We start from the raw sequence: 24236 nt of genomic DNA on the forward strand, positions 1-24236 counted from the left end.
AATTGGCCAAAGCATTAAAGTTTTCTGCATAAACACATAAACACATGCATTTATTTGTTAACTTTTGATTATTATATTTCTTTATAATATGATAATAACTAGTAAGTGGTTAATGCAAACTCATTCTCCATTTTTATTTTTGAGGTGGAAGAGATGTCTGTTAAAAACTGAAAGCTATGGAAAGCTTTGCTCAACATGTGACGAAGGAAATTATGTGAAAAATTGCATACTATTCATTGAAATGAGTTTGACTTAAATAGAATTATAAATAACCAAATTGCAGAAAAAATAGCAACGACTATCCCATGACTAATAATCTCCTAATCAACTGGGATTCTCCTAAAGAATGGGTAAAAACAACTGACTTCCTAATAAATAAGAATTTATTTAAAATAAAAAACAACTAAAAAACTTAACACCCTCCCTTAAACTGATTTCTATGAAAATAGTTTAGGGTTTAGACACCATCATAAAAGCTTCATCATCAAGCTTGTCAGCTTCTACCATCACAAAACCTGCCAAGGTTGCCAACCTTGCTTGCTCAAGATGTTTAAATGAACACATTCCAAGCAAACCATGCAGCTTTTCAAATGCATCCAACTTGAGTGGCTTGGTCATGATATCTGCATCCTGATCTTCACTTTGATAATAAACTAAACCAATGGTCCCTTCATTTGTAAGATCATGAAGGAAGTGGTATCTCACATCTATGTGTTTGCTTCTTCCATGTAGAACTAGATTTTTAGAGAGCTTGATTGCCGAATTGTTGTCAAAATAGATTACTGTAGGTTCATGTTGCTGAAAGTGTAACTCTTCAAGAATTCTTCTCAACCATATAGCTTGACATGTAGATGTTGCTGTAGCTATAAACTTTGCTTCAGTTGTGGACAAAGTAACCAGCTGCTGCTTTCTTGATGACCATGACACAACTCCTGAACTCATCATAAAAACACTACCATAAGTACTTCTTATATCATCTAAGTCACCCGCATAATCACTATCAGTGAATCCAATAAATCTTGAAACTTCTCATTTCTTATAAAAGACTCCAAAATCAGTTGTGCCTTGTAGATAGCGAAACACCCTTTTTGCAGCTTGAAAATGAAGATTTGTTGGAAATTCCATGTACCTGCTTAGGAGACTTATTGCACATATGACATCCGGCCTAGTGGTTGTTAAGTACATCAAGCTTCTAACCATCTATTTGTAGTATTTGTAGTAGGTGCTATCCATTCTCTAGCCACCAAGATCTTTATGCAACTTCAAACCTGGTTCAATTGGATTTTTGACTGGATTGCAATTTTGATAATTAAACCTTTCCAAAATTTCTTTTGCATACTTATTTTTGTGTAATGAAAATTCCTGTTGATGAGTGCACCACTTCAATTCCAAGAAAATAATGCATCATTCCCAATTCAGTCATCTCAAATTCAACCTTCATGGAATTTTTGAACTCTTGAAACATTGTGCCATCATTCCTTGTGCAGATAAGATCATCTACATATAAACATATAATTAAAATTTTACCTCCATCCTCAGACTTGACAAACAAAGTATGCTCATGTGGACATTTATGGAATCCTACTTTAGAGAAATAGGCATCTATACAACTGTACCAAGCTTTAGACGCTTGTTTCAGTTCGTACAAAGCCTTCTTCAATTTTTAAGCTTACTCCTCACTTCCTTGTTGCACATGTCCAGAAGGCTGATCAACATAAACTTGTTCCTGTAGATCCACGTTCAAGAAGGTTGATTTCACGTCTATTTGAAAAATAGGCCAAGAATTTTGTGCAGCCAATGAGACTGTAGGACGAATGGTGTCATGCTTGGCTACTGGAGCAAACACTTCCCTGTAATCAACTCCATACTGCTGTTTGTAACCCTTTGCTACTAGCCGAGCTTTGTGCTTGTCAATTTCCCCCTTCTCATCCGGCTTGGTTTTATAAATCCATTTTACACCAATAGTCTTTTGCCCTTTTGGAAGATCAGTAAGCTCCCAATTATCATTTCTTTCTATAGCTTAGATCTATGTTTCCATGGCTTTCTTCCATTTTTCTTCCTTCACTGCATCTTCGAATTTAATAGGGTCAGAGTATGCAAATAAAGCAAATTGTACAATGGTATCCTCATCAGATAATTCATCTCTACTAACATAATCATTCATTTAGGCATGTATCTTCCTTTGACGTTGATTTGTTGGTCTTGCTAGCTGATCTTCATGTAGAATAAGAACACTTGATGAAGTATTTGATGGACCTTCATTAGAAGACTGAATTAGAGGTTCAATCCTTTCACCATCAATAAGGGATTGTAGCTGCTCTTCTATCTCGTTATCATTATCAGATGACTAAATTGGAGGTTTTTTTTAATCATCTAACCACTAGTGGGCTGCTCTTCTATCTCGTCATAAACTTCATCATGATTAACTGAATTTTGATCAGTTTCTATGCTCCTCTAATCCCATGTTCTTTCTTCATCAAATTGAACATCACAACTGATGACTATCCTCCTGGTGATGGGATTATATAGCTTGTACGCCTTTGACTCCTCACTAACTCCAAGAAGCACACACTTCAGTCCATTGTCGTCCAGCTTTATTCTCTTTACACATGGAATATGTACATATGCTACGCACCAAAAAATTCTGAAATGATTAATCGTTGGCCTGACTTCACTCTAAGCTTCTTCTGATGTAATATTTTCAACAGCAAATGTAGGGCTCCGATTCAGTACATGGACACTCCAATTGACTGCTTATGGCCAAAAACTCTTTGGAATGTTTCTTTTCACTAGCATACTTCGAACCATGTTCATAATTGTGCGATTTTTTTCTTTCCGCCATGCCATTTTGCTATCATGTATATGTAGCTGTAAGTTGCCTTTGTATTCCATGCATTTCACATAAACTTGCAAAATCTTGTGAGTTGAACTTGCCTCCCCGACCTGTTCTAAGGACTTTAATGGAGTTTCCATATTCTTTCTCAACTCGAGCTTTCAATCTTTTGAAAAAAAAAAGCTTCATATTTTTCTTGCAAGAAATAAACCCATGTCTTTCGACTATAATCATCAATAAAGGTGATGAAGTACCTTTTGTTGCCATTTGATGCTGGATTGATTGGTCCACAAATGTTGGAATGAATCAATTGTAGTGTTTGCTTAGCTCCCTCCATGCTTTTCCTTTGGGAAAGGAAGCTCGATGTTGTTTGCCAACAACACATTCTTTGCATACTTCCGTGGGACAATGAATCTGAGCAAGGTTTGTCACAATATTTTTCTTTTGCAAAGTCTTCAAGCCATTGAAATTGAGATGTCCATAGCGAAAATGCCATGACCATGTTGAATCATGCACTTTTGTAGAGAAACACTTTTGAACATTGTCCTGCATGTATAGTGGAAACATGCGATTCCTTGTCATTCTTGCTTTCGCAATTAAGCCCTTCTCTAGAAGATGAATTTTGCAATAACTTGCTTGAATGATTATTGTATATCCATTCTCTTGCAATTGGCCCATGCTAATAAGACTACTCTTCAATTCTGGAATATAAAAGACACTGGAAATTGTTTGCACTGTGTTGTCTTTTATGTGAAATTTGATATTCCCCTTCCCCATAACAGAGATGCAATAATCATTCCCAAGCTTCACAGTATCTTTGTAAGTTTAATCCAAGTAAAAAAATAGTGCCTTATTTCCACACATGTGATTGCTACAACCTAAATCTAAATACCACTTATTTGATTAGGGTTCCTTTTTGTCAAGATATGCCATTAAGAGCATTTCTTCTTCTGTTTCTGCAAGATTTGCCTTTTTTTTTTTTTTTTGTGCAATCATATTGATAGTGACCATATTTGTGACAGTGATAGCACTCAACTTTGGAGACCTTCGCTTCCTCGACCCCAACCATGGCCTCTGCCATATCCTTTTGAAGATTCACCACCATGCGTTGTCATCTTCAGAGCTTGTTCATCAGGTGTGGTGCTCACCATCTGTTGCTCATTCCCCAACAACGAGCTCTGCAACTCATCAATCGAAAGCTCATTAATGTTGTTTGCAGACATTGACCAAAGAATCTTTTCGATTATTGTGACCTCCTCCATTTTGTCACCATGGATTCACATCTTATTTGCGATTGCAAGAGTTCTTGAAAAATAGTCATTGACTGACTCTCCCCCTTTCATGTGAAGAGTCTCAAACTCCTTGCGAAGAGCTTGAAGTTGCGCCCTTTTCACCTTTGCTGAGCCTTGATACTTTTCCTTCATGGAATCCCAGATCTGTTTAGAAGTGCCTTTGTAAAGAATAGTCTCTAGAATTGCACAATCAATAGCTTGGAACAAATAATTTTTGGCTTTGAGATCCTTCAATCTCTGATCCTCTAGTGTTTTTCTCTGTGCTTTTGTCATCACACCACCACTGGCTGGTTCAACAATGCCAGTTTCTACAAGACTCCAATAATCTTTCGACCTCAGAAAATTCTGCATCAACATACTCCAATGATCATAGTGACCATCGAAGCATAGAATTGTAGGTTGCACATAGTTGTTCTCAGAAGCCAATGAAAGTTGCTGCAAGAAGAAAAAAGCTGCTGCTTTCTCAAATCAGGTCCCTAATGGAGGCTCTAATGCCACTTGTTAAAAACTGAAAGGTACATAAAACTTTGCTCAATATGTGAGGAAGGAAATTATGTGAAAAATTGCATACTATTCATTGAAATGAGTCTTACTTAAATAGAATTACAAATAACTAAATTGCAGAAAAAATAGCAACGACTATCCCATGACTACCAATCTCCTAATCAACTGGGATTCTCCTAAGGAATGGGTAAAAGCAACTGACTTCCTAATAAATAGGAATTTATTTAAAATAAAAAACAACTAAAAAACTTAACAATGTCAACGAAACTGGGTGATCAATAGTTTGACTAAACCTCGCAAGTTGATGAGTCACATGTTGTAATTTTCAATTTATTATTGGATGATAGTAATAGTAGTTAATTTTGGCGCGGAACACTATTTTTTCCTTCGATTTGGTTGAAAGCCCCATCAAGGTTTTTATTGAGGCCCAATGTAAGCAACCTATCCTCGATTTGTATGCATTTCAATCTTCAATGAATATCGTACTTCTTCTCAAAAAAAAAAAAAAAACCCAATGTCACTAGACCGACGTAAGGGTCTTTCGCTGCATGCATCAACCTGTCCTATTACTTTTTAGGTTTATCACCATTACTAGTTAAGGGTCTATCCAAATGCCCAGTAGATATATACACTGATCTTTGGGTTGCATATTATTCTATATAAAAAAAAAAAACTGTTACCACAGAAAGGCAAAATCCAGGAGCACTACTAAATACTAACGGCCACGGGCCACCCAATTAAGAAGGAATACAAAGTACTGTTAAGATGAGAAGATGAGCGTAGAGAGAGAAAGTAGTGAGAAGGCACATAAAAATCAGGGATTTGCATCGCATAATTGTTTCTTAATTATATTACAATGAGATAAATCTTTTACATCAGTAAAACTACCCTTCAAAACAATGTTAGGCTCTCTTTCTGACTATCAAAGCTTATCTCTATGCTAGGCCTAACAATTCCTGACACGATCCGATAACTCGACACGACACGACACGAAATTAATAGGTGTTCGGGTCGACACGATAACGAATCGGGTCGTTATCGGGTAACTTGATAAGCACTTGTTAAAATAACAAGTTGATTCGGGTATACACGTGGGTAACACAATATATGATAAGCAGAATATTAATTTAATAATTTTATAACCCTAAACAAATACTATAATTATTATATATATATATATATTAATTTAACAATTTTATACATTTAAAAACTATAATAATTATACCCCCAAAATATTAACTATAATTATATATATATATATATATATATATTATATTTTATACCCCTAAAAACAATAACAATTAATATGCATCTGCCATCCACCCTTTGAAAGAAAAAGGGAGGGAAAAAGTTAAAAAAAAAAAAGGGAGGGAAAAAAGAAAATGATAAGAAAAGGAAACAAAAAATAGAGGGAAAGATGGGTGTACCAGTACCACTGTACCCTGTAGTGTAAGTGAGGTGAGGTGTCCGCCCTTTGAAGAAAAAGGGAGGGAAAAAGATTTCAAAAAAAAAAAAAAAAGGAGGGAAAAAAGAAAATGATAAGAAAAGGAAACAAAAAAGAGAGGGAAAGATGAGATACGCATCATACGAAACTAATTTCAACAATCCAACCGTCAAACATGTTTGTATATGTTTTGAGATCATATACGCCAAAAATTGCAAAAAAAAAACATTAAGAGATCAAGTAACGGGACAAAACTTTTCGACGGTTATAAACGAAAAATCACGATTTAACGGTTATTTTAACTCCGATTTTGATGATTTTTTACAGCTACACTCCTTGACCCTATATGAATACAATGAATAAACTCGATCTTCAATTTAAAATATTTACAATAGTGGATACCACAAAATCTTATGTTATAATGAAAACATGAATAAACTCTTAAGTATTAGTGAATCTATTGTTTTTATGGGATACGCAGTCTATGAAACTAGTTTCAACGATCCAACTGTCATGTTTGTATATACTTCAAGATCACATACACCAAAAATTGAAAAAACAAACATTAAGAGATCAAGTAACGGGACAAAATATTTCGACGGTTATAAAACGAAAAATCACAATTTAACGGTTATTTTAACTCCGATTTTAATGATTTTTTACAGCTACACTCCTTGACCCTATATGAATATAATGAATGAACTCGATCTTCAATTTAAAATATTTACAATAGTGGATACCACAAATCTTATGTTATACTTAATAAAAGTATGAATAAACTCTTAAGTATTAGTGAATCTATTATTTTTATGGGATACGTATCATACGAAACTAGTTTCAACAATCCAACCGTCAAACATGTTTGTATATACTTCGAGATCACATACGCTAAAAATTGCAAAAAAAAAACATTAAAAGATCAATTTAACGGGACAAAACTTTTCGACGGTTATAAATGAAAAATCACGATTTAACGGTTATTTTAACTCCGATTTTGATGATTTTTTACAGCTACACTCCTTGACCCTATATGAATACAATGAATGAACTTGATCTTCAATTTAAAATATTTACAATAGTCGATACCACAAAATCTTATGTTATACTTAATGAAAGTATGAATAAACTCTAAAGTATTATTGAATCTATTGTTTTTATGGGATATGCATTCTACGAAACTAGTTTCAACGATCCAACCGTCAAACATGTTTGTATATACTTCGAGATCACATATGCCAAAAATTGCAAAAAACAAACATTAAGAGATCAAGTAACGTTACAAAAAATTTCGACGGTTATAAAACGAAAAATCACGATTTAACGGTTATTTTAACTCTGATTTTGATGATTTTTTACAACTACACTCCTTGAGTCTATATGAATACAATGAATGAACTCGATCTTCAATTTAAATATTTACAATAGTGGATACTACAAAATCTTATGTCATACTTAATGAAAGTTGACTAAACTCTTAAATATTAATGAATCTATTGTTTTTATGGGATACGCATTCTATGAAACTAGTTTCAACGATCCAACCGTCAAACATGTTTGTATATAGTTCGAGATCACATACGCCAAAAATTGCAAAAAAAACAAACATTAAGAGATCAAGTAACAGGACAAAACTTTTCGACGGTTATAAAACGAAAAATCACTATTTAATGGTTATTTTAACTTCGATTTTGATGATTTTTTTACAGCTACACTCCTTGAGCCTATATGAATACAATGAATGAACTCGATCTTCAATTTAAATATTTACAATAGTGGATACTACAAAATCTTATGTCATACTTAATGAAAGTATGAATAAACTCTTAAATATTAGTGAATCTATTGTTTTTATGGGATACGCATTCTACGAAACTAGTTTGAACGATCCAACTGTCAAACATGTTTGTATATACTTTGAGATCACATACGCCAAAAATTGCAAAACACAAACATTAAGAGATCAAGTAACGGGACAAAACTTTTCGACGGTTATAAAACGAAAAATCACGATTTAACGGTTATTTTAACTCCGATTTTGATGATTTTTTACAGCTACACTCCTCGACCCTATATGAATACAATGAATGAACTCGATCTTCAATTTAAAATATTTATAATAGTGGATACCACAAAGTCTTATGTTATACTTAATGAAAGTATGAATAAGCTCTTAAGTGTTAGTGAATCTATATATTAAATTAAATTTAAAAATTTGACTATTAGTGTATGAATGTTTTTTATTAAGCTCTTATTTTCGAGTGTAGATGTAGTACTTAAACGATAAATGTGTTTTAATGTTTTGAAGTAATATTTATGTGTCAATGTGTTGTATGTGCAAATTTAAGAAAAAAATATATTTTTCTGAACGGGTCGTAACGGGTCGGGTCACTTTACCCGTTGGGTAAAGTGACCTGACTTGTTAAGGACCCATTAAGATAACAGGTGTGACATGACACAACCCGTTAAGATAACAGATGTTACAGGAAAACGACACGAACACGACATACACGACCCGTTTGCCAGGCCTACTCTATGCTAACAATGACTAAAAAGTTTTCTAAGAACTAACAATCTCATAAGCTCATCTAGTGACACTACTACAAAAAACACTTTGCGCGACGAAATAAGATTTGTTGCACAAAGTATGATTTCGTCGCTCAAAACCTTGCGAGACAAATTTTTTGTTGTGAATGATTGGTTGTGCAAAGTCTTAAAAAAATTAAAAAATAAATTTCCCGCGTTCCATTTTTGGTCCCCGCCTAAATTTTTAGGGTTTTGCGCGATGAAGTTTTGGCCGCACAAAGTTTTGGGTGACGAAAGATTCGTCGAGTAAAGTTAAAAAAATTAATTCTTGTGTCCCATTTTGGTGCTTGCCCAAATTTAAGGATTTTGCGCAACGAAATATATGCTCGTCGAGCAAAATTTTAAAAAATAATTTTTATAAATAATAAAAAAGAAAATAATTTTTTTAAATAATAAAAAAGAAAATAATTTTATTTTACAATTTAAAATATAAATGAAATAAAATAAATAGGGTTTAGGCGACCAAGTGTTAATTCGTCGTGCAAAGAAAATAATTTAGTTTAACAATATAAAATATAAAATTAAATAAAAAACAAATAAATAGGGTTTAAGCAACGAATTATTGATATTCGTTGCGCAAAGTTTTTAAAAATAATAAAAATTTGTATGGTTTCTTTATCTTTGAGGTTTTTATTCATAGCATGGCAAGAAGAAGCCCAGATTCTATATAGACCGGCTGATTTATTTGTGGAAGAAGAAGACATGATGAATTAAAAAGCTTTCTGGGAAAGATTCAAGTGTCCATAATTGCTTGTTTTCAATTTGTTTTTTTAGTTGAGGATAAAGTATCTAAAATTATAGTTGTGTTAATGTATATTTTGGTGGATGATTTAGAATATCTTTTTAAATTATAATATTCTAGATGCTTGTGGTTGTGGCCCTTGTGGGTTATTTTGATTTTATGAAAAAAATTATTATTTTTTTGTTTAGTCTTTAGTTTCAATTTGTAGGCTATTTTGAGTTTTGATAATTTTTTTTTTTAATATTTAGCTTAGAGGGCATGATTACTAAAATTGTGCTAACATAGATTGGGAAAGTCATCTGACAAGGTTGTCAGAACAAAGGCACAAAAAACCCCTATTTGTGATCAACTCTTTGAGCACAAAATGCCATATGGTGTCATATGATCAAAGGCAACGCTCATAGAGAGCACATATAAAATTTTAGTTGTTGCATTGTTGTTATTGGTTTATGGGCACATATGTTGGTGTCCTTAAGTATCAAGGGGCACAACGAATTTTTGGTGCACAGTGCCCAAATTTTTTGTAGTGTAAAAATAAATATATTTTTAAAAAATACGTATGTACGTACTTTTATAATACATGAATTTACTCACTATGATATGAATAAATTATCTGGATTATTATGGTGATTAGAAGAGATAAATTTTATTCAAACTAAATTTTTGAAATAGGTCTCATCTTTTCTTTTCCAACATACTTTTCAGTCCGACAAGAATAAATTGACAATAATTCATCTTAATGCAGATTATCTGGCCTCCGGTTATGGTGCTCTTCCCATCCCTTTCTATTTGTGCGGTTACGGTTAAACCACATCAACATTTTATATTCCTATTGCTTTTTGTTTTATTATCTCTATAAAAAAATCAATATAAAATTTTGACGTGACTTAACTAGACCCGGCAGTTTTTGACACGACAATGTGACACGACATGAAAATGACATGAAAATAACAGATTTTGGGTCAACACGATAACTAATCGGGTCATTATCAGATGACCCGTTAAGAACCCGTTAATAACATATTTTTAACAGGTATACATGCGGGTAACACGTGGGTAACCTGTTAAGAAAAAAATTATTTTGATAATTTTAAAGTTTAATTACTAAAAGATTTATACAATAGCCATATTAATATATACAATATATTCTATATTAAATATATAGTTTTGTATTATTATTCTATATAAGTTTAAAAAAAAAAAAGTCATTATTTATTTTTATTATGAGAGTTCATTATTATCATTACTAGGATAAATTTTACTTAACATGTTTTCCATGGTGATTGAGGAAAATTGAAGGGTTTGATTGGAAGAAAATGTGCAAGGTTCCAATGTTCTAGTGTTCCAATGTCCTTAATTTTGCAAATATTTTGAACATTTGATATTTTGTAATGTTCTAATGTTTTTTTTTATTATGCTTTTATTTTGGGTATGTAAATATATACTTAAAAGAAAAATACGTTTTTATGTTTTGGATGTGACAATATGGTATGTATATACTTATTTAGTATTATGTTTTTCATTTGATTATTTATTGGTTTAAAATATATTTTCCTTAACATGTAACTGGTCGGGTCATATTATCTGTTAATATTATCAGGTCGATTTCGGGTCGGATCATTTAACCCGATTATTTTAACGGGTGTTACACGACACGACCTATTAAGATATCGGGTACGACACAAAAAAGAAAAACACGACACGAATGCCAGGTCTAGGCTTAACCGTGACCGCACAAATAGAAGGGGATGAGAAGGGCATCATAACAGGGGGCAGACAATCTGCCTCCATCAAACAGATACAACCTCGGATAGCATGCAATTTGGAGTCCTAATACCCTCAGGGTGCGTTTGTTGCACCGGACTGTCTTGGACTGGACTAGCTTCAGGGATTAAGTTGGACTAGCTTAGACTAGACTAAGCTAGATTAGCTTAGTGAAACGTTTGGTGCAGGTCAGACTAAACTATGGACTAAATTATTTTTTGAATCTAACTTAGTTTTTTATCATTTTTTTAATTTACTTTTGCCTTCAAAACGAAAAACAAACAAATATTATGGTTATAAAATATTATTTTGTAGCTATTTAACTTTTAGAAACCTAATTAATGTTTCATCCAAAAGCCTGCGGAGGCTTTAAGAAGATAACCAAATATTTTGCACAGCTCTCTCTTCCTCGTCACTGCAAATCTCTCTGTGCCTTTTCTATTCCTCTCACAAAATCCCTTGCAAATCTTAAAATCAAAGGTGAGAGATGGGGTTGAAGGTGAGAGATGGGGTTGAATCTGCTTTCGGTTTTTGAGTTTTCTGGGTTTTCTGGGTCTCTGATTTTTTGGGTTATCTGGTTTTCTCAGTTGAAATTTTGGGAGTTGGATATGGTATTGAAAAGGGAAAGGCTGCAGAAATCCACGAAATGAGTTTCTCAGAGAAAGATTTTCTGACCACAGATCCATGATGGCTTCGCTGGAAGAGGAGTCTTACGGGAGAAAAATAGAATTCGGGATGGGGAAAGCATAGAACTGACGAAGAGTGAAGGGGTGAAAGAGAGTTGGTCTTAGCAATCCGCCCAATTTTAGGGGGCCTCACTAAGACCGCCTAGTGAGGCGTTTAGTCTAGGCGAGTCCCCTTTAGTCTCATTAAACATTGTCCCGACTACTAGCAAACATGGGATTTCACTCACTGCTAATCCTAGCCAGTCCAGTGACACTTAGTGAGGGAAAACAAACGCCCCCTCAAAGTTATGAATATCCCTCTCATTATTTTATTTTTCTCTTTTAATATTCTTAAAATTTTAATAACTAAGAGGAGGTAAATATATATTTTAGTGACCAAAATGAAAATTGTAATTTCAAGGAGCATAACCACCATGACCACCATCCTCATCATCCCCACCACCTCCTCCATATGCACCTCCGTGTGCTCCATCATAGCCAGTGCCACCACCTGACCCACCACCACCACCACCAGCATACCCACCACCAGCTCCCCCTTTGACACCTCAACCACTTCCATATCCTCCTGCACCTGCTCCTCCAACTGCATAACCTCCCCCACCACCACCATGACCACCGCCACCACCATATCCTTCACCATGTTCGCCATTAGCTCCATAGCCTCCACCAGCACCACCACCTTCTCCACCTCAATAACCACTCCCATGCTCTCCAGCATATCCAGACCCTCCGCCACCACCACTTCCTCCACCACCACCACCAGTATCTCCATGTTCTCCACTGCCACCATAGCTAGCCCCAACTCTTTCACCACCCCCACTACCATATCCTTCAGCACCCCCAGCACCATACGCACTACCACCACCAACGCCTCCACCTTCATCACCACCGCTACTAATATGTCCACTAGCACCTCCATTGGCAACACCACCGTCTTCTCCAGCAACACCATGCTCTCCTACAACTCCATACCTACCACCACTTCCTGCACCTCCACTGCCACCATAACCTCCATAACTGGCACCTCCATACCCTGATCCACCACCGACACCAGTGCCATGGCCTGCACCATAGCCAACAGCATGAACGTGGACAGGCTCTTCATAATTCAGGAGTGCTTTGGAGGCAGAACATATCCCTATACTTATGAGTAGTCATTGGAATATTGCAGTTGAATACACAACAATGGAGTAGAATGCAAGTGAGGGCATGGTATATATAGTAATGGAAGGTGTGTTATCGCGCATCTCTACTGAGAACAAGGTTTTTGAAGCACATGCAGAAGAGAATTTAGGGTGTACCAAAGAAGGTGGTCCAGTACAAGCATACACTCACTACACTATCAGATCGGAGATCCACTAGTGTGCTTTTGCTGTCTCCCACATAAATTGATATGGTCACGCATTCAAGCCATTTTGATAAGTCAGAAATTGATTAGGAACCTAATTTCCTTATATGTTGTTTGATGGATTTCTGGCTAATTTATTAATCTTCACCATTACAGGTTAGCTAGGATTTTAAGCGATGAAATATGGCATAAAGGTTGCTAGTATGACCAAAATTGCTTTATCGATTCTGAGAAAAGAAAATTAAGCACGTCATATATATTCTCCTAATTAATTGCTAATATTGTTGATAAAAGAGCTTGAAATGCATGTAGTTTTCGTTGATCTTTTCTTATTTGGGTAATGCTAAAGAGATTAAATTTGTAGAAAATTTTTACAAACTAAATGACATGGAAGTTAATGATTGGATTATGACTTAAGCGTTGATAAACATGCTCATTCCTATTGGTGACACATCATTTAGTTTGCAAATTATGTCTCACGTATAACAAAATTAACTTGTGATATTTTGTTGAGCTGTTATATCACCTATATGTTATTATTATTATATTTATTTTCCGTTCTTATAACCGTATACAATTTGGTACCGAAGATTAGAAGTAGATGTTGAGTCAATTATTAGGAATTTTGTTTTCCAGTTTGGTTTTAGGGTTTAGGACGTGTTGGTTGGTTTGAGTTTCTTTTCTGTTTTATTCTTCTTTTAAAGGGTTACAAATTTTATGAGGTATTAGGGTTTAGGGCTTCAGGTATAATTAATCACCAGAAGTAAGATAAATATAACGCTAGGTTTGTTAATAGTACAAGAAAATTAGAATTCTAACAGAACAACAGAAGAGAAAATGAAATGAAGAAAATTAATGGAGAGAAAACAGAGGAATCAGCTCAAGTCATTTTTATTGAACAGAATGAATCGGTTACAATGAACACTAAGTAGCAGCTGAATCAGCCCAATTGATGAAGCTTTAAGCACTATGTAACAGCTCTACACTCATAACAAAAGTTTACCGATCCTACCTATTGATTGAACAAAGATACGTCCATCAGATTAGAAAAGAAAATATAAATAGAAGAAGAAAAAGGAATTGAAACAAAAAGTACAACATCTGTTCTTTTAGGACGGAAATGCTCAATTTACTACGATTTCCGGCCACGGTCCGTGTAACAAATGTGTGTAGCGCCGTAACCTTGACATCATGGACATGTATAAGCATTTAGATGTGACGTTATGCAATTTTAGCACTACTTGTTAGACTTAATACGTTTATGTAATATTAAAACACCATTGTACTAACCTTGTGAAGACATCCTTTAATGCATAGCAAGCATTGGAACAGCAGCGAGCACACCAAGACGCCTAGAACTTGAGCAAGGTCTTCTGCACACTCACCCACGACTGTTTTACTCGAACCTATGGGGAGTTCTCTAAGTATATGTTTTGGTGGTGTTTGCAGGAACCCTCCCTTGGTATTTATACTACTACAACCCTAGTGCACATTCCCATAATCATGCACTAGAATTCCTTATTGTACAAGGATACAATCTACCAAATCTCAGTCCTAATAGGATAGTATCAAGAGCCCTTTTTCTCCAATTATAACCAGAATATATACTTTACTTGGAGTCCAAGTTATAGCTTATAACTAAACCCTAATCGTACTTACATTGCACATCAATCCTTATTAACTATATTGACCTATTAGCCGTTGGATTAGAGTCTTACATCCAATATTCTCCCACTAAGTCAAATAGTTAATTCAAGAAAGAACTTTAATGAATCTGTAAGCATGATTCTTTATTGGCCAATGGATTCAGTTAAGCTATTAAGCTTCTTGCATGCTTTTGTCAAGTAAAGGCTACTTACTCAGAACTATCAGAGACTATGAACAAGAGAAGTATCCATGAGCTCTTATAATCACTGACTATGAACAAAAGGCTTTGTTGTTGTTGTTGTGAGCTCTTCACTTATATGGAGCAATTAATCATGGACTTGGTACAAAAGTGCATAACAAACCACGAGTCAAATGCATTGACTCCATCACTTCCAGTCCACTTAATCAGTCTTATACCTGACTGTCTAATGCTTCCTATGAAGCTTTCAAGCTATAAGAATAGCTCATATAACCTTTCGTGAAAAACTTAGGTCATAAGTCAAGCAATCTTATGACATAATTAACTGCAGCTAATAACCTTTTGCAGCTACATTATTTCATTGAAAAAACACATCAGTTACTTATAACCTTTCAACAACCTTTATTTCCAACATAAAATATGTATTAAAACCATATTGGAACAATGTAATCTATTACTGAAATAGCATCCCTTTATTAAACCTTCAATTCAACCTAGTGCAGTAGCTAACAAATATAAAATCAAATCTTAACACTAACTATCACGATGCTAACTACCATGGATAATTAAACTACATATTATCATTACTCCCACTAGTTTGACAAATCTAGGGTTGCAGTCACTCCCATATCGACTACATGCTTATGAAAAACTGCATTTGGTAATACCTTAGTGAGTGGATTAGCAAGCATTGCATGAGTGTCAATGTAATCAACCTTGATTTCTCCATACTTCACCTTCTTCATAGTCAACGCATGTTTGGTGTTTAGATGCTTAGTTCCAGGAGACCTTTTATTATTCTTAAAATAAAAGACAGCAACTTTATTATCACACCAAATTTGAACAGGCTTTGCTATGGAATCCATAATTTTGAGTATGCTGATAAAATTTCTCAGCCATACAACTTGTGAAGTATCTTCATAACAACCTACAAACTCAGCTTGGGTAGAAGTGGCAACAATATCTTGTTTCACACTTTTCCATGACACTGCCCTATTTGCCAACGTGAATATATAACCCGAAGTTGACTTAAGTGAATCAAGGCAGCTTGCAAAATCTGAGTCACTATAGCCTACTAGCTCGAGTCTTGAATCCCTTTTGTATACCAGGTTGTACTTTTTAGTTCTTTGCAGATATCTTAATACTTTCTTAGCAATTATCCAATGTACATTACCATGATTAGACTGAAATCTTCCTAATATGCTAATGGCATATGCAATATTAGGTCTGGTACATACCTGTGCATACATAAGACTCCCAACTAGTGAAGCATAAGGCTTGCTAGCCATTTGTTTTCCCTCAAACTCAGTCTTGGGGCATGATCTTTACTGAGCTTCTCTTCCTTTGTCATTGGAACATCATAACCATTTGAGTTTTTCATATTGAACCTTTTAAGTACTTTTTCAATATATGCTTTTTGTGGTAAACCAAGTAGCCCTTTGCTTCGATCCCTTGTGATCTGAATCCCAAGAACAAAAACTGCCTCTCCCATATCTTTCATCTCAAAGTGTTTTGACAGAAATCTCTTGGTGTCACTCAACAATGATGCATTATTGCATGCTACTAATATGTCATCTACATAAAGAATGAGAAAGTAAAGCAGTTTCCATTCCTCTTCATATAAACACATTCATCACTAGGGCTCTCTTCAAAACAATGTGATGAAACAACCTCATCAAACTTCAAATACCACTGTCTTGAGGCCTGTTTCAATCCATAAATGGACTTCTTAAGTTTACAGACTAAACTTTCTCTCCCTTTTTGAATGAAACCTTATGGTTGCTTCATATAGATCTCTTTTTCAAGATTTCCATTCAAGAATGTAGTCTTAACGTCCATTTGATGTAGAAATAAATCGAAGTGAGCCATTAGGGCCATGATCACTTTAAAAGAGTCTTTTGTAGAGACTGGGGAGAAGGTTTCATTGTAATAAACTCCTTCTTGTTGAGTATAACACTTTGCTACAAGTCTAGCTTTGTATCTTTCAATTTCACCCTTTGATTCTTTATTTGTTATGTAAACCCACTTACACCCTATTGGTAGACACCTTTGTGGAAACTTAACTAACTCCCATACTTTGTTTTTATCCATGGAATCTAATTCTGATTGCATAACTTCTTGCTAGTGTTCATTATTTGAACTCTCAATTGCTTTCTTGAAGTTTAATGGATCTTCTTTTTGGCTATTAAACTCAGCTTCTTGCAGATACACAAAGAAGTCATATAAGATTGCAGGCTTTCTTGCACGAGTGGATTTTCTGGTTTCCATTCGCACATGTTCAATGTGCTCATCTTGAATAGCTGGTGGGTTGTTCAGTTGCACAGGTTCATCTGCAACCATTTCTTCTTCTTGGACAACTTGTATTGGTTCTTCAATTTGTTCATTTGTACTTTGCACTGGAATTGGCACAAGAACTCTATCTGTCACAGCATCACCTAGGTTTTCATCTTGCAGTATTGTGGTCTCTTCATTCCAGTCAAGATTCTCTTCCCATTGATCATTATTAGCTTCTTTAATGAACTTGGCTCTCCCAGTTTCAATGAACCTCGAGGTATGGTTGGGACAATACATGTAACCCTTAGTTCTTTCTAGATACCCTACAAAGAAGTATGTGATTGTTCTAGGGTCTAGCTTCTTCTCCATTGGATTGTATGCTCTTGCTTCTGCTTTGTAGCCCAAAATTCTCAAGTGATTGAATACTGGTTTTCTGTTGGTTCACAATTCAAAGGGTATCTTGGGAACAGACTTGCTAGGGACCCTATTCAACAAGTAATTTGCAGTTTTGATTGCTTCCCCCTAAAGAAAAGTAGGTAGCTTCGAATTACACATCATGTTTCTTACCATTTCAATTAATGTCATATTTGTTCTTTCACTAACTCCATTTTGCTCAGGGGTCCCATGATTAGTGTATTGAGCAACGATTCCATGTTCTTGTAGGAATAATGTAAAAGGACCAGGCTGTCTACCAGACTCACTAAACTTCTCATAATACTCTTCACCTCTATCAAACCTTACTATCTTGATCTTGTAGTTGGTTCTCCACTTCTGCTTTATAGATTTTGAAAGTAGCAAATGCACTAGATTTCTCTCCTAACAAGTATACATACTCAAACCTAGAAAAGTCATCAGTGAAAGTGATGGAATACTTGTAACCATTGTCTGTTTGTGTTGGAAAAGGACCACAAATATCTGTGTAGATTAGTTCTAGTAGCCTTGTACTTCTAGTTGAACCTTTCTTTTTCTTGTTTATCATTTTTCCCTTAATGTAGTTGGTTCAAATATCGAAATCACCATAATTCAGTGATGGCAGGATTTATTCTCTAGTCAATCTTTGCATTCTGTCCCTAGAAATGTGCCCTAATCTTTTGTGCCATAACTTGAATGAGGTGTTGTTTGTCAGTGTTCGTTTGTGCCCTACTGTGTTAACCGCACTTATTGGTATATTGCAGTTAAGCTTGAACATATCACCAGTCAACAGTCCATCACCAATTAGCTCAGAACTTCGAAATATTGAAAAACCAATCTCCTTAATATCAAACTTAAATTTTGATTTAACAAGCCTACTAACTGAAACTAAATTCCTTCTCATGGAAGGTATATAAGCAACATCAACCAAATCTAGCAAAAAACCAGAAAATAATTCAAGCCTAACTACTCCAATGAACTTAATTGCAACTCTAGCTTCATTGCCCACACGAACACTGACACCTCATCTTTGTTTGGCACCCCTTACTAACGTACCCCTGCAATGAATTTGTTACATGAATTGTAGCACCAGTATCAAGCCACCAAGTGTCATAAGATATCTCAACTAAATTCGATTCAAAACAAACTAAAATTCTATGTATTGTACCTTTGATTTTCTTGTTCTCTTTCTAATGCTTATACCTTCTTTCTTCTGATGTCTAACCTTCTTGCAGAAGAAATACTTCATTCCAACATCCCTATGCACCCTCCGATGATTATTGACCCTATTCACCCTTCCAGCAGCCCTATTGTGATTTCTCTATGAAGGATTGTCTTTCTCATTGGGAGGATTTGTAAGGTTAACATTCTGCATTGCATTGACTTGTTTCTTGCCTTTATCTTGCCGAATATTTTGCTCTTCATGCACACAGATGACAATTAGTTCATTTAAGTCCCATTTTTCTTTCTAAGCTATATAAGTACTGTTCAACTGAGAGTATTCAGGGGGTAAAGAATTTTAGGCGAGATAAACTAGTAAAGGATCATCTATCTTAATGTTAAGTGCATTAAGCTTAGCAGCTACATCAACCATTGAGAGGATGTGCTCTCTCACATCACCACCCAGGTACTTAGTGGTAATTAGGGTGTTCATAAGGGTTCCAGTTTCAACTTTTTCAGATTCCTTGAACTTGACTTTGATGGAGTCAAGATATGCCTTAGCATTATTTGACTCAGTGATTGCCCCTCGAACCAAGTCAGGCATTGACCTTTTGATTACCAGCAGCGCCATTTTGTTAGCCTTAACCCATTTTTTATATTCATTCTTCTTGGCTGCAGTTGCATCATTAGCGGGCTTGGTTGGTTCATTCTCTCTTAGAGCTAGATTGAAATCTATGAGTCCTAGAGCTATTTCAATATCTTGCCTCCACTTCTTATAATTGGTTCCATTGAGTGTTTGAATTGAATTCAGGGAGCTAATTACTGAAAGATTTTCAAACAAAATAAGCATTCAAGACTCTATATTATGTATAACTGAAACAACTCAACCTTTGTTTGGCATTCAAGTTTAATCAGTATCAGTGCAAAATATATAAGTTGCATAAGTAATGGTATAACATGAAAGCCATCCACCTTCGTTTGGCAATTAACTTTCACAGCTCATGCACTTCCACTAATCTATCAGTAATCGAACCAATATGGATTAGTTACACCTTTATTTGGGGATATAACCTTATTGTTATGGCTACTGATACAAATTGATCAATCAAAACCTTGAATTTTCAACAGTTATTGAATGATTAAGACAAATTTGTTGTGTCCCACTCATCCAATTACATCTCAAAAACATTGATCATATTGCAACTTTCAGCATGCCATGAACCTTTAAAACTTTCAATCATTGACATGCTTGACAAATAAGATTCTGAAGCAAACAATTCTTCGAATTTTATTAGGCCAAAATTGTTGTAAATGATGGGTATGTTTGCCCACATGTGTATAGTAATGTGTATAGTAAAGTATCACATGTGTACTATATACTCATAAGCTAAATAGTAATGTTTTGTAATTTTCCATTGAAGTAGCTCTATAAATAGAGCAATTCAATTGTGCAAAGATGAGTGAATGAGAAGAAGAAAGAAAAGAGAAATATATCTAATAGCAATAATATACATTACTTCCTCTGGAACAGCTTGTGTCGGTATATTACTCTGCAACTGCTTCGTTCCTTCACCGAGTAAAGGTTATCTCTCTATAAATTTTGCCTATTTATAACACGTTATCAGCACGACTCTCTAATCTTTTTCTCATTTCCTTTCACTGAAAAAAAAAAAAAATGTTTCCTCTAAGGTTTTTTCTGTTCTTCTTCTTCCTCTCCCTCAATTGCTGGGTATACCCTCGCGAAGAACTGTTTGCACCATGTTTACTTCTAGTTCTCCAACTAACTGTCACTTATATCTTTGATTTCTTGTTTGGTGTAGATATTGACTACTAACCCACTGATTATTTATGCAATCCAAGATTGTGCGGTTCTATCGCCTATCTTGGACTGCAGATCTAATTTTACTGCAAATTTTAAGTGGAGCGGTATAATCGCCCGCTCTATCCTGCATATTTAAATTTTCCCGTTATTTAATTTTATCGCAATTTTAGGTGGTGTGAAATAATCACCCACCCTGCTTTACATCTTTAATTTTATCGCAATTCTAGGTGGTGTGAAATAATCACCCACTCTGCTTTACATATTTAATTTTATCGCAATTTTAGGTGGTGTGAAATAATCACCCATCCTGCTTTGCATATTTAATTTTATTGCAATTTTAGGTGGTGCGGTATAATCGTCCATCCTGCTTTGCATATTTAATTTTATTGCAATTTTAGGTGGTGCGGTATAATCGTCCACCCTGCTTTGCATATTTAATTTTATTGCAATTTTAGGTGGTGCGGTATAATCGTCCACCCTGCTTTGCATATTTAATTTTATTGCAATTTTAGGTGGTGCGGTATAATCGTCCACCCTGCTTTGCATATTTAAATTTTATCGCAATTTTAGGTGGTGCGGTATAATCGTCCACCTTGCTCTACATATTTAAATTTTCCTGCTGTTTAAAGTAGTGCGGGATAATCACCCATCCTATACTTATTTCGATGAGAATGGTGCGGTACAATTGCCCTTCTCATTAATTGTGTAAATCTCGAGCCTGAAGTTTCGAGTACTTATCATTTTGGCCTGAAGATCAAAAAAAAATTTGTAAGAACCAGAAGTTCTAACAATATATTTCTCCAGTACACATATTACTGCAAGTTCTTACACACCTCATTTTTCTTTCAGAAAAGAAAATGGCAAACTTGGCAAAGCTTGATTTTGCTGCCCTGGACATTACTGGAAAGAATTACCTTACATGGGTACTGGATACCAAGATCCATCTGGAAGCAGCAAATCTTGGAGATACCATCAAGGAAGAAAGCAGTTCATCCTCTCAAGATCGAGCAAAGGCCATGATTTTTATTCGTCGCCATCTTGATGAGGCACTAAAGAGCGAGTACTTAACGGTTGAAGATCCGTTAGCCCTTTGGAATGCCTTGAGAAGCAGATACAATCACCAGACAACGGTGATTCTTCCAAAAGCTCGCTATGACTGGACTCACCTAAGGATCCAGGATTTCAAATCAGTGGCTGAGTACAATTCGGCGTTGTTCAGAATTACCTCTCAGATGAAACTCTGTGGGGATACTATCACTGAGGAGATGTTATTGGAAAAGACTTTCAGCACATTCCACGCCTCTAACATGGTACTGCAACAACAGTATAGAGCGCGAGGCTTCACTGAATACAACCAGCTGATATCTGTGCTCTTGGTGGCTGAACAGAACAATGAGCTTCTCATGAAAAACCATAATTCCCGACCTACTGGATCAGCACCGTTCCCAGAAGTGAATGTTGCGTCCCTTGAAAGAAATACCATATCCTCCCGTGGCAATAATTACAAACGAGGACGTGGTCACAAGCAAGGTCGGTGGAAAGGAAAAAGCAAGAACCATGGTGTCCAGTTTCACAACCAGGTTCCAAGGTATAATCCAGGCCCGAGCTTTAAAAATACCAATCGCCAGAAAGGAAAAGCTCATGTGAACACTCCTAGAAATCATGAAGGAGGTTGCCATAGGTGTGGTGGCAACGGACATTGGGCGCGTACTTGTCGCACCCCAAAGCATCTGGTGGAACTATATCAAGCCTCCTTCAAGGAGAAGGGTGTCGAGATCAATTTCCTTGACCAGGCTAAACCAATGGAAACCCCTGATCCAGTGACCAATTTATCAGGACAGTTAAACACAACCCACCTGGATGCTACAGACTTTATTAATGAAAGAGGGAATGAAGTTTATGGGTCCGATTGAATTATTTATGTTTAATGTACTCATGTTATTTGTACCTGTGGTTTAATGCTCGCATTTTCAATTCAATAAAAGTAGTATTCCAGTATGAATAAATTGCTTTTTCTTTACTCAGAGATCATGGATAAAAATTATGGTTATTCTCAAAACAAGATCAATGGCGGAGACTTTTGTCTTGCAGATAGCGCAACCACGCATTCAATACTTCGAGACCGAAAGTATTTCTCGAATTTGGTACTTGCAAAAGTAAAGGTAACAACAATATCAGGACCATCAGATGTAATTGAAGGCTCAGGAAAAGCCCAGATTATGTTACCAAATGGAACAATATTGTCTATAAAGAATGCATTATATGCTACTCGGTCCATTCGAAATTTGTTGAGTTTTAAAGACATACGTTTAAATGGATACCACCTTGAAACGAAAAGTGTAGAAAATGTGGAATATTTATGCATTACCTCCAACGATACCCAGAAGCGTATATTGGAGAAGTTGCATGGTTTATCGAGTGGATTGTATTGTACATACATAAAGACAGTTGAGGCATATACTGTCATGAACCAGAAGTTCATTGATTCAAAGGTTTACATGCTTTGGCATGACCGTCTAGGTCATCCAGGATCCACCATGATGCGTAGAATCATTACCAACTCTAATGGACATCCATTACTGAGCAGACACATTAATGTCCCGAATGATAATCCTTGCAAGGCTTGTTCCCAAGGGAAGTTGGTAATTAGACCATCACAACTAAAGGTTGATGATGAATCCCCATCATTTTTGCAAAGAATTCAAGGGGATATTTGTGGACCTATTCAACCACCTTGTGGACCATTTCGATATTTTATGGTTTTGGTTGATGCATCTACCCGATGGTCACATGTTTGCCTATTGTCTACTCGAAATGTAGCTTTTGCGAGACTTCTTGCTCAGATAATTAAGTTGCGAGCACAGTTCCCAGATCATCCCATTAAGTCCATTCGACTTGATAACGCTGGTGAATTTACGTCTCAAACCTTTGATGATTACTGTATGGCACTGGGCATTAATGTTGAACACCCTGTTCCTCATGTCCATACTCAAAATGGTTTAGCAGAGGCATTTATCAAGCGGCTTCAATTAATAGCCCGCACTCTGCTCATGAAAACGAAATTGCCAGTTTATACATGGGGACATGCCATATTACATGCTGCATCATTGGTTAGATTGAGACCCATAGCCAACCACCAATACTCATCAATACAACTCGTGTTTGGACATCAGCCAAATATTTCACATTTACGAGTTTTTGGTTGTGCTGCTTATGTGCCTATTGCACCACCACAACGAACTAAAATGGGACCTCAGCGCAAATTGGGAATTTATGTGGGTTTTGATTCACCATCTATCATTAGATATTTGGAACCTTTGACTGGTGATGTGTTTACAGCTCGTTTTGCTGATTGTCATTTTGATGAGACAATTTTCCCGTCGTTAGGGGGAGAAAAGACCGTTCTAGAAGAACGACAAGAGCTAACATGGGTTGTTCCCACCTTATCTCATTTTGATCCAAGAAGCACTCAATGTGAAAACGAAGTGAAAAGAATCGTTCATCTTCAAGGCATTGCTAATCAAAT

At 35.6% G+C, this 24236-nt stretch overlaps 1 protein-coding gene and 1 pseudogene across 1 annotated transcript; one reads left to right on the forward strand and one right to left on the reverse strand.

Annotated features, from left to right (window-relative positions):
• Positions 1–11949: 11949 nt before the first annotated feature.
• On the reverse strand, positions 11950–12993 carry LOC126627098 (glycine-rich cell wall structural protein 1.8-like; annotated as a pseudogene).
• Positions 12994–20181: 7188 nt separating this feature from the next.
• LOC126625311 (uncharacterized) lies at positions 20182–22730 on the forward strand. Its single transcript, XM_050294395.1, has 2 exons — positions 20182–20470; positions 21560–22730. Exons 1-2 carry the CDS (start codon positions 20353–20355, stop codon positions 22621–22623), a joined length of 1182 nt encoding a protein of 393 aa, XP_050150352.1. The 5' UTR covers positions 20182–20352; the 3' UTR covers positions 22624–22730.
• The last annotated feature ends 1506 nt before the right edge of the window (positions 22731–24236 follow it).

This window comes from Malus sylvestris, chromosome 6 (genome assembly GCF_916048215.2).
Source record: "Malus sylvestris chromosome 6, drMalSylv7.2, whole genome shotgun sequence".
Classification (NCBI taxonomy): Eukaryota; Viridiplantae; Streptophyta; class Magnoliopsida; order Rosales; family Rosaceae; genus Malus; species Malus sylvestris.

Coding starts and splice junctions, on each gene's coding strand:
- LOC126625311 (XM_050294395.1), top strand. CDS start 20,353: ATGAGAAGAAGAAAGAAAAGAGAAATATATCTAATAGCAATAATATAC. Junction 20,471..21,559: donor CGTTCCTTCACCGAGTAAAG/GTTATCTCTCTA, acceptor TTTTTCTTTCAG/AAAAGAAAATGGCAAACTTG.